General features: G+C 32.9%; 1 protein-coding gene across 1 annotated transcript; it reads right to left on the bottom strand.

Annotated features, from left to right (window-relative positions):
- Positions 1 to 4,234: 4,234 nt before the first annotated feature.
- On the bottom strand, positions 4,235 to 5,168 carry LOC130869815 (olfactory receptor 5W2-like). Its single transcript, XM_057762262.1, is given in 2 exon segments — positions 4,235 to 4,768; positions 4,770 to 5,168. Coding segments are annotated over 2 exon segments (927 nt in total). The 5' UTR covers positions 5,163 to 5,168.
- Positions 5,169 to 12,568: the final 7,400 nt, after the last annotated feature.

The raw sequence follows: 12,568 nt of genomic DNA on the forward strand, positions 1-12,568 counted from the left end.
ATATTTTTTTAGAATTATCACCACTTTTATTCATTCACATGCAGTTTTAGTTATTCACTGTGTTTTCCAGACTGGCCCTTGAAAACCCCTCGCTTAAAGTCTCCCATGTCTGAGAATGCTAGACTATCCCAGATAGCCTGTCTTTGCATTACATTTTATTAAATTGAATGTGAAGGTATCTATATAATTGCTTATATTTTTATTCTTCATTTTCTCAAATCTCTCACTGAAACATTATTTTAATAAGCAAAACTCATGGACACATACCAGTAATCCTAGAATGTTACAACAAGTGGTAAGAGAATTCTATGTCAAAGTTTGGTTAGACTCCATAATTGGAATCTGGATTATAAACCATAAATATTATGCTATATTATATTCTCTGTATTATGGGGGTTTTGATGGTGAATCATCTTTTTATCTATGATCATAAATGTTGTCATGAATTGTAAGTAATAGACATAAATTCCTCAAGCAAACAAATAGCTTAATAAGTTTTAAAACTGCCATAGAATGAAGCCTTTACAGAAAAGTTTTAGTGATTATGTTTAAGAGTAGTTTTGAAGAGACCAGCAGTAACCTTGACTTAGATACCCTGTCTCATACCTAAAGATAAGCTCACTTCTGAAGAAAAGAACAAATTCTTGTCTGAGCATCTGGAAATTGAAAAACTCTTATAGGTTACTAGTCCATCTCTTCTTTAAAGGTAAAGATGTGTAAAATAGTTTAAGAGGAAGGAAACGACTTTCATAAAGATAAAACCATGAACTGTAGCTGATATCAGCTTTCTTGGTAGCTTCTCTACCCATCTATGCCCACTTCATTGTATGGGTTAAATGCTCCCTTTGGTAGGTCGTAAATAATTATCTTGCAAAGCCATTGCTAACTATCACTCCAATTCTCTTAGATAATTTTCAATATGAGATTGTGGATATCCTTGGCTCAAGGACTGTCTGTCCCACTCGTTATTTAAGCAACTGCATTGTATATTTGATATGACTTGTGGAAACAAATAAAATCACCAATTACATACTAAAGTAATGATTGGGTTCATCCACATACATGCATGAAGAAATGGTTTTCAGGTGCAGCAAAACTGAAAATAAAGACTTATTAACCAGGGAATTGTTGGATGATTCTTTTAAAATACAGCCATGTGAGACTAAAATAAGAAAGTAATACGGACTAATGAATTGTTTATTTTTTCATATTCTTAAACTGCTTTTTATATTTTATTGACACTGTTTGGGTGGCAATGCAAAATTATGCTGAATTAAATTAAAATATTGCTGAGATAATGGCTAGCATAGTAGAAATAAAAGCAAGCTGCATTATCAGCTGTAGCAAAATTGAAAATATAGACTCATTAACCGCTGAATTGCTGAATGATTCTTTTAAAATACAACTGTGTGAGATTAAAATGTGAAGGAAATACTGATTAATGAATTGTTTCTTTAGTGGATTCTTAAGCTGCTTTTTATATTTCATTAGTTTTAATTGGGTGGCAATGCAGAAAAAACTATGATGAATTTAATGAAAACATTGCTGAGATACTGCCTAGCATATTAGAAATAATAGCAAGCTGAAAAGATGTCAATGTGTTTTCCTTACTCAAGGGCTTTTTTAGAATGACCTAATGTCTAGCATTAATGTAAAACTATTATACATCACCTTTCCCACTCTTTAGGATGTTTCCCATTTTCGATTAGTGTTACATGCACTCTGTTTAGTTTCTGATCTAATTGTATCATACAAAAAGTAGACTTACAGATTGATACGTCTAACTCAGTAGTATTTACCTACAGCCATTAGTTGTTATTTGAAAGGGAAGGTGTTGTCTAGAAATGATGAATAGGGAAATAAGCTATAAACACTTCAATAGACAGTCCCATTCAAGGCAACAAAGCCTCTGAAATTGTGGTCCACAGTCCTGTGCAAGCTTCAGACCAAAAACTAATCTGTGCGAACTTCATTTGAAGTCATAAATTCTTTTAAATGAATCCAAGGGTCAGAATTTCAACTTCACCTTAGAGGCACATTATAATAATAATAATCGGCTCATTGTATTTCGAGACATTGATGACATTAATTTTCTTTTTCTTTTGTTCACATGTTGTACATAATGCAATGAGATTAATGTGTATCTGAACTGAGTGTTCAAATATAATAAAATTCAAATATCCTTTGAGAAGAAAAAAGGTAACCACTGACCTGTTTTCCTCTTTTAATTTATTACCTAATAAGTTCTACTACATTTTGCATAATCTTTGATATAATTGAAACAATGTTTACAGCCGTATTGTTTTTCTTATATTTTTGAGTTATGGCAACAAAATATCACATATTGGTAAATCTCACAACTCTGGGAGAAAGCAGTCCCAAATCAAGATTAGATGTGGAGAGTGCTGATATCACTTTTTTTTTCTTTTATCATAGATAGTCTTCCTTTCACTTCTCTTTAGTGCCAGAGGAGAGAGAGAGCTTTTGAGTCCTATGTGGCTAGGCTCATAATCCAGTCTTTGAGCACTCTGTCTTTATGAATTTATCATGTCACAAAACCTTTGTTACATATTAGCATTATTTTCATCATTCCTTTTATGAAAAATATCTCACAAATACTCCAATCTGAATTTCTCCTCTCCCCATATTCCCAAAGACTCCCCACTCAGCTACTCAACTCCTTGTCTTTTCTCTCTCTTTTAAACAAACAAAAAAAGAAGCAAGCCAAAAATACTAGCAAATCAAACAAATACCCAAAGAAAATGAAAAGAAAGTCATACACAATGTTTTGGTATTATTTATACATTTATTTGGAAACATCACACCTCTGGCCATTTAGCACTCAGATAATTTATTATTTAAACAAATACATGCTTTTTCTTTTTGCTTTTTGTTTGTTTGTTTGTTTTTGAGACAGGGTTTCTCTTTCTCTGTAGCTTTGGAGCCTGTCCTGGAACTCGCTCTTGTAGACCAGGCACAAATACATGCTTATGTGTTCTCATTGTGTACAGAAATTTCAGAAATAGATGCAAATTAATTAATGTGTAAAGGAAGCAAAGAGAATTATTTAACTAGGGCTGACATAGTAATAATAACAAATTAGAAGCCAATGGAGGAAATGATGGGAGAATTTACAATCCTACCAATCAGTTAAACATTGCCAAAATCTGGTACTTGTTTTAAACAACATGGTTGATCTTCCAAATGTAGGTATCCGTACATCTGGACCTCTCTAATTTGAAAAATCACTGCATAGACATTTTCCGCACTACTAGCATCATTTGTATATAGAAACAGAGTATCTACCTTCCAAGAAGATGTTATCCTGAAACTGGATTAGAGAATCTCTGAAACTGAGTCAATGGGGTTTAAACTCAAGACTACACTGAAGTTTCACTAAAATATGCTTCAGAAATGGATTCACATGCAAGAAAGTCTAAGGGCTTGTGAGAATACTCCAAGAAAATAAGACAAGAGTCTTATGACCTCAGTTTCTTCAAAACACAGAATTGCTATTGGAATATGTTTTTGTGGTCTTCCAAAGACATAACAGATAGAAGTGAATTTATTTTAGATCACTCATTATTGCTTACTGCTAGTTATTCAGTTGTTTAAACTGCCTTTTATATAAAATGTGTGTTGTCATATACAGCTTGACCTTGTTGTATGTACCCAACTTGAACTCATAAAAACTTTACTCCTGTTATTTTTTATTAATATACAGAGTATAAACTGTCTCATAACCTGAATAAAGTTGGCTATTGCATGAGATTTTAGTTCTCCTCCTTTATTGACTCCATTTTCCCCAGTCCCACTGTCTCTAGAATGGTAATAAAGTCTATGTAAATTATGAATATAGAGTAATTGTCTTACTTCATCTATATATAATGCTCACCACTGGTTAGTCTATTTAATTTTCCTTTAAAAATATTTAAATATGTTTAAAATAATAAGTAAATAGCCACCACACCAAATTTAAATTTACATTGAGGGAAAAGGAAGGTCACATACAACTTGAAAAAAATTAAAATTGTTAGGAAAATTTTCACAGAGAACAGCATATAGTGTTTGAAAAAACTTGAGCATAGATATTAACAGAGCTTTCTTAAAAGTAGATGTGAAACTAACAATATATTTTAGAAAATATGTAACGATAGAATATATTGTATATGTGAATATTTTGTATATATTGAATTAAAATTAAAAATGTGCAGTTTATGTTAGAAATTGTCAATCACCTTTTTTTCTTCAATTTCTCCAAAGCCGTTTTTACATCTTTGTTCCTCAGGCTGTAAATCAGAGGGTTCAGCATGGGAATCACCAGAGTGTAAAACAGCGATGTCATTTTATCCTGATCTAAGGAATAGGAAGAACTTGGCCGAAAATACATAAAAAGCGTGGTTCCCTGGAAAATCGCAACTGCCGTCAAGTGAGAGGCACAGGTAGAGAAAGCCTTGAACCTTCCCTCAGCAGAGTGGATCCTAAAGACTGATGAGATGATGTAGCTATAAGAGACAAGAACTCCTGAGATGGTGCTCAGCTCGATGAATCCAAAAATGGTGAATATTGCTAACTCATTGACCTCTGTATTTGAGCAAGATATTAATAGAATAGGGGGGACATCACAGAAGAAATGGTTGATCTCATTGGATCCACAGAAACACAAGCGAAACGTCAAGGTTGTATGTATCAAAGCATCTGCTGTTCCTACCAGGTAAACCCCAGCCACAAGCAGGGAGCACAGTCTGCTGGACATGTTCACTGTGTAAGAGCAAGGGGTTGCTGATGGCCTGGTACCTATCATAGGCCATCACTGCTAACAAAAGACACTCAGAATCTGCAAAGACACAGAATGTCAAGAACTGCAGAGCACAACCAACAATTGGAATTGATTTCTCCTCAGCCAAGAGGTCTACCAGCATCTTGGGCCCAATTGCTGTGGAATAGGTAAGGTCACAGAAAGAGAGGTGGCTGAGGAAAAAGTACATGGGTATGTGGAGCTGAGAATCCACTCTAATTAAAATGATCATCCCCAGATTTGCCAGAAGATTAATGAGATAGACAAGTAGGAATGAAGTGAAAAGAGCTATTTTCATGTCAGAGTTATTGGTAATGCCCAAGAAAATGAATTCATCAATAGAGGAGCAGTTTTTCTTGTCCATTTTCTTGGATAAACCTTGAAAATTAAAAAAAAAAATATGTTCACAGTACGTTTATTATGCAGAATGGTGTTATATCTCTAAATTATTTTGTTCTCAAAACATATATAATTATACTTCAATCTTCAAATAAGCTCCTATTACTTAATTTTAATAATCTACCTGATGTACCAATTGTTATAATCTGTAATTGAGAAGGTATTTTGACATATACCAAGCTGTATATGTCTGTTTTTCTGAAATAGCCTTCCTTGATAGGAAGATCTTTAAAAAATGTGAATTTTAAAATAATAACCATATTCCTAATCAAAATAAACCATTAAAATCTTCTAGTGTTTGTGAGCAATGTATCTGTTAATAAATGGTAAGTAACAAATAACTCCTGGTTACTTCTTCTTCTATATACATGTGCTCATTTAGCCATTATATTCTTTGACTATTTCTTGGGAACTTTTGTAACCAAAGAATAAGTCTACTCATTCAATGGAAAAAGATTTAAAAAAAATAGTGAAAACAACATGAAGTCACATGTATATATGCACAACTACAGATAATATATATTTAATATTTTAAAATGGAAAAAAACATTATAATAAATAAAGACTACCGTGATACATAGCCTCATGTGTATGTGCAGTTATGTGAACTTTTATGTTTTGCCAAGTGTGTTTGAATTATTTAGTATGTGACTATTAGGAAGTCATGATATATCTTTATAAAAGAATTTGACTATGATCATATGTAGCTGAGAGTTTTGAAATTTACAAATTATCTTTTAATATAATATTTAAATAAAATTTATCTTAATAAAGCTTTATAAAATAAAATTCAAAAATGCAGATAAATAAAATACAGGTTTTGAATCCACATATATATCTACAAACAGCTTGAAACAAAATGAATAGTTTCTAATAATCTGCTAAAGGAAAATGATTAAAATATGGTTTTATAGATGTTAATAAGTTCACTCAGAATCCTCCTGTTCTGATTATAAAGAGTTTTTATTAAATTTTAAACATATTTACCCAAGTAAACTGTATTATTGACTAAATAAAAAATTACTTTTATCTTTCTGAAAAGGTAATTTGTAACCATATATTAACCATATATAGTTGGACTTGTGTACTCAGGAGCTTACCTGAGATGAGTTTGGTTTTGGTAGCAGAATATGAGAGGATAGCGTTTTATTATATCATGTATCTCTTGGGAGTTATGTCCCTGCAGCCTCTTCCCTTTAGGCTGTGGTGGTATGAATGTGTGATTAGCTCTACTCATCTTCTCTTATTCCCTTGTGAGTATATGAAGTTCCTCATTAAAGACAGCACTACAATTTCTTACTGTTGTCATGAAGTTGATTTGTCAGAGTAAATATTTCAGTTTAATTTTATGTTGTAAAATATAGAGAACTTGTATATGTTATTTTATACAGCAAAATATAATCTCTGTATTATTTAACTGAATCAGAATCTAATGAAAATGAAATCTTTACCCCCATGAAATCCTATCTAACATATTTTATTTCTATTCATCTCCATTTTTTTTTGGATTAGAAAATTTATTTTATTTTATTTTTTTATTAATTAATTTATTTAATTATTAAAGATTTCTGCCTCTTCCCCGCCACCACCTCCCATTCCCTCCCCCTCCCCCAATCAAGTCTTCCTTCCTCCTCAGCCCAAAGAGCAAGCAGGTTTCTCTGCCCTGTGGGAGGTCCAAGGACCACCCACCTCCATCCAGGTCTATTAAGGTGAGCATCCAAACTACCTGGGCTCCCACAAAGCCATTACGTGCAATAGGATCAAGAACCCATTGCCATTGTTCTTCAGTTCTCAGTAGTCCTCATTGTCCATTATGTTCAGCGAGACCGGTTTTGTCCAATGCTTTTTCAGTCCCCGGCGAGCTGGCCTTGGTGAGTTCCCGATAGAACATCCCCATTGCCTCAGTGTGTGGGTGCACCCCTCGCAGTCCTGAGTTCCTTGCTCGTGCTCACTCTCCTTCTGCTCCTCCTTTGGATGGGACCTCCTGAGACTGAGAAGCTTCTGTAAAGCAACGGACACTGTCACTAAGACAGAAAGGCAACCCACTGACTGGGAGAAGATCTTCACCAACCCCGCAACTGACAAAGGTCTGATATCCAAAATATACAAAGAACTCAAGAAATTAGACCGTAAAAGGTTAATCAATCCAATTATAAAATGGGGCACTGAGCTGAACAGAGACTTTTCAACAGAAGAAGTTCAAATGGCCAAAAGACAATTAAGGTCATGCTCAACTTCCTTAGCAATCAGGGAAATGCAAATCAAGACAACATTAAGATACCATCTTACACCGGTCAGAATGGCTAAAATCAAAAACACCAATGATAGCCTCTGCTGGAGAGGTTGTGGAGAAAGGGGCACTCTCATCCATTGCTGGTGGGAATGCAAACTTGTGCAACCACTTTGGAAAGCAGTGTGGCGGTTTCTCAGGAAAGTCGGGTTCAACCTACCTCTCGACCCAGCAATACCACTATTGGGAATATACCCAAGAGATGCCCAAACATACAACAAAAGTATATGCTCAACTATGTTCATAGCAGCATTGTTCGTAATAGCCAGAACCTGGAAACAACCTAGATGTCCTTCAATGGAAGAATGGATGAAGAAAGTATGGAATATATACATATTAGAGTACTACTCAGCAGTAAAAAACAATGACTTCTTGAATTTTGCATACAAATGGACGGAAATTGAAAACACTATCCTGAGTGAGGTAAGCCAGACCCAAAAAGAGGATCATCTCCATTTTTGAAACACTTCAAAGCCGGGCGGTGGTGGCGCACGCCTTTAATCCCAGCACTTGGGAGGCAGAGGCAGGCGGATCTCTGTGAGTTCGAGACCATCCTGGTCTACAAGAGCTAGTTCCAGGACAGGCTCCAAAACCACAGAGAAACCCTGTCTCGAAAAACCAAAAAATAAATAAATAAATAAATAAATAAATAAATAAATAAATAAATAAGAAACACTTCACTGATTTAGTGACTGTAACTACTTTTGAATATTTTATTGATATATCATTCCTATACTATTCAATTTAAACTTGATGGTGAACCAATTGCCTAATGTTTAGTATATATACACACTGTATGCTACTTACAACACCTGCTTCCGGAATAAATTTTTAGCACATGCACAATTTTGATTCTTCCACCACGCTCTCTTTAAGTTCACGGGAAAATTCATCAGTGATCTTTTCAACCACTACACATGGTAAAGTGACTTGGTGATTAAGAGCACATGTAATTCTTGCAGAGACTGGATTAGGATTTCTTTTCCAGGGTTAGGAATTTAAAACAAACATGACATTTCATAACCATCTGTAACTTTAATTTTGGAAATATTTTACCCTCTTCTATTCATATGCACCTGGCATACATGTGGTACACATATCAAAGACAAGCAAAACATTATACACATTTAATAAAAAAAATATGGCTTAAAACTAGTTTTATGAGCAGTAATATCACTTGAATGGCTTACCTTAGAAGAAATTATATTATTTACATATAATATTGTAATGAATTTAGAGGAAAATTAAATAAAATCAACGTCATAATTTCTCCTGCTATCTACATATGTATATATAAATGTTAATGATCTAATAGTGAAATTCTTATTAAATAGCTTTATAATTATGGCTTAAATGGTAATTTTTTGATTCATTCAATTTTAGAAAAATAGATATTCTGGCAGACTCCTAATAATATAAAAACAATAATTCACTATAACATTCCAGTCAGAAATAACTTCCTTAATTCTATTTTTTATTATTTTATATTATGTTGTATTTTCATTTAGGAAAGAACTATAATCATCCCTTTTATTCGTCATTTCTGACTCTATTTAGCAATAGGTATATGTTTCATTTTGTCTTTCTCTAATTGCTAAAGCTGATAAAGCTTTTTTTGATTTTTTTTTTTTTACTCACATTTCTTTCTTTGAGGACCCTCTTGTAAGACTTACCCTTGGGTAAGTCTTTCTCTTTTTGATTTTGTTTGTTTCTTTGTTGTTGTTGTTCCTTTATTTTTCTTTTTTGTTTACGGGGGTGAGTACTTTATGTAATCTAGATAATATTTCTCTTTTATACGTATAATTGGGCCACATTTTCTACCATTTTGTGAGCTTTTCCTCACAAAATTATAAAACGTATTACAGATGAAGTTAAATTGTGAAACCTCAGCTAAAACTGAAAGAATATTATAATACTGTAAACTACATTCTACTTAGCTGGAGAGATGACTCATTGCTTAATAGTGCATGATGCCCTTGTAAGCTCGGTTTCTATCCCACAAATTAGGAGTCTCACTACGTAATATTACTGTAGCCATAGGGAACCCAACACTCTTTTCTGGACTCCACGGGAAGTATTTCTGTCTTGCTCCAGCATAGTGTATCTGTCTCCTTTGCATGCTCTTGAGATTCTTTTCCCATTTTGAGCTAACTTTACCAGTCTTGATATGAGGGATGTTCTTAGTCTTATTGTATATTCTTTTGTCCTGTTTGAACTTTTGAAGACTTTTGAAGGCCTGTCTTTTTTTCTGAAAGAGAAATAGAGGGTGAGTGGGTTTGGAAGAGATGGGACATGGACACAGAAAAGAGGAGTAAAATGAGGGGAACTGTGGTTGGAATGTATTATAAGAGACAAGAATTTATATTCAATAAAATTTTTAATTAATATAATTACTTTAAAATATTTCATGGTTTGGAAATTTGGTTAACGGCAACTTTCACTACACTGAAAATGCTTATTTAAAAAATAGTTCACACTTAAAGATCATTAACAAATGAGAATTTCAAAAGTGAAGAGAGGAAAGGATCTTGAGATTAAAGAGAACAAACTTCTGTTTCACATAAACTCAGTTGAAAATACATCATAAAGTCCATAGATTCTTCCTAATCTATAGTTACCTTTTTTATTGTTATATGTGCCAGAAAAGTCACTGTTTTTATTATAGGGCCAAAAAGATACCAATAAATATGTATGAAACTCATTTTAAAATGTAATGTAAAATTTTAGTCTTAAAAAATATTTAGGATAATTAAAATATACAGGTTTGTATTTAGTCATCTATAATAGTGAAAGTTGTAATCATGTTAGATATGTTTTTAAGATTAAACAGAGGTATATTTTAGATAGATAAATGATCTTCAAATATTTCAAAGATCTACAGATTATGGCACTTATAATGTTTTAAAAACCTAAAGCTTTTTATGACAGTGAGATTTGTCTGCTCTTGGCTTTTTTTTAAACAACTTGCAAAGATAATAAATCAGCAAATTTAAAAGAAATCATAAATTATATGGAAAAGACAGAAAGTTAATCTTCATTTTTATTTCTTTTTCCAGATTTATTTATTTTATTTTGTGTATATAAGTGTTTGGATTACATGTTTGTTTGTGAACTACCTGCATTTCTGGTGCCTATGGACATCTGATCCTCAGCAACTGGAGTTATGCTTAGCTGTATGCCAGCATGGTAGTGTTAAAAATCAAATAGGAATTCTCTGCAAGAGCAACACTCATTCTTAGCAGCTGAGACGTCTCTTCAGTCCCAGAAAGTTATTTTAACTTCACACATTTAAATTTTAAAGACAATAGCAATGAAAGAAAGGTTCTGGTGTGTGACATATTTTGTTAAAAAAATATATGACCTTAGAGATTATGGAGATTTAAGAGTCAAGCCAATATTTATTTATTTTGACCCCTTTTCAGCGAGTAATCTAAGATGTGTATACAGCAGATAATACAATTTTATTAATTGGTTCATGACTGTGATGTTTTGCAGCATGTAATACTAAATAATTTTTTATTTAAGGATATATACAATAGTATTGTCATGGGAAACCCTATAAAAGAATTTTTCTTTCATTACAGAGGTCTAAAATAAGATGAATTCTCTTTTGTCTGTCACATTCTTCACAACTGTGAAACATAAGAAAGCCTGAAATATGTTTTCAAAATGCAGCTTTCTATTCTCAAAGAAAAAGTGCCACTGGGATAGACCAACTCTTCTAACTCTGCATATATTCAGTGTGAATGGGCCCAACTCTTACGCTGAATAATGTGGAAATATTTCTTGTAAATACATTTGCAACTGCAAGCACTGTGAAAGATACAAATTTAACATTGACCAAAAATCACCACAGGAAAAATACCTTCCAAGAGATCTTTCTCCTGTTCCACATGACTTCTCATTGGTAACTATCTGCACTTTCCATCTTCTAATCAGCACCACTGTTTCCAAGTGGCTCTTTGTGTTATTAAGTATTTCTTCATACATGGCATTCCTGTTACATTCAATTAACCCTACATTTTGCATGTCACCCCTTAGAACCTATAGAGTCCTCCCACAATCAACTTCTACTAGTGCAGCTTTACTATAGATATTATGACTTGTTTAATCAAAATATATTTTTAGAACAACATATATAGTTAACTACATTGAATATTAGTGTGTACTATGGCATTAGTTCATATCCAACCATTCAGGTATGGGTCACCATTTATATTTTGTTTAGAAGCACGTCTCCTAAAAATATTTTCTGCAAATTCAAAACAAGTATGAATCATTATAAAAGAAACATTGTTTATTATTATTTAACATTTAATGTTATTGTTTTTCTATTCCTTATAAAATACGTGCTACAAAATCTTTGTTTTGCATCTTAAACTATGCTGGCTGGGCATTTGGGGTTTAAGTATAGAATTCAATCATAGCACAATATAATAATACCAACCTCTCAAAGGAGATGAAAGCACCATTCATAAAGCTTTGGAACAAGTTCGTTGTTTTTAACCACCAGCTTTCTTGGTTACAATTGCTACAGAACTGCTAACAATATAATATCAGTTCTTAACTGTGAGAGAAAGAAGGGAAGTGCAGAGAAGAAAGTTAGAATTCAATATTCAATAAAAACCTGGGGCTGTTGATCATGAAGACTTTGCTGATGCATGTATGATAACCGAGGAAGAACCCTCAACAAATTGCCCTTTGGCCAGTATGTAATTTTTAAACCAAAGACAAGAAACACATTTAATACAAGGTAAAATTACTATAATGAAATGAAAGTGAAGCTTTATTAAATTTCTAATTCACCCACATGTATTACTTTTGCAAAGTGTATAGCCCTCTTCATTCAATAACTGTCTTTTAATGGGAATACTTTATCCAAACATGAAAATAGGACATGTAAAAATACCATAAAGTAAATAGTATAAATATTACCTCCATAGGATGAGAGTTAAAGCAGGTGTCTTTTACTAACTTGTGTTTTTATTTAGTTATTAATTATTTACTAGAGTATAATGGACATAGATAAGGTGATACTAGTGTTCAGAAATATTGCAAAAACAAAGCCGAACAAAAATCTC

Source organism: Chionomys nivalis, chromosome 2 (assembly GCF_950005125.1).
Source record: "Chionomys nivalis chromosome 2, mChiNiv1.1, whole genome shotgun sequence".
Lineage (NCBI taxonomy): Eukaryota > Metazoa > Chordata > Mammalia > Rodentia > Cricetidae > Chionomys > Chionomys nivalis.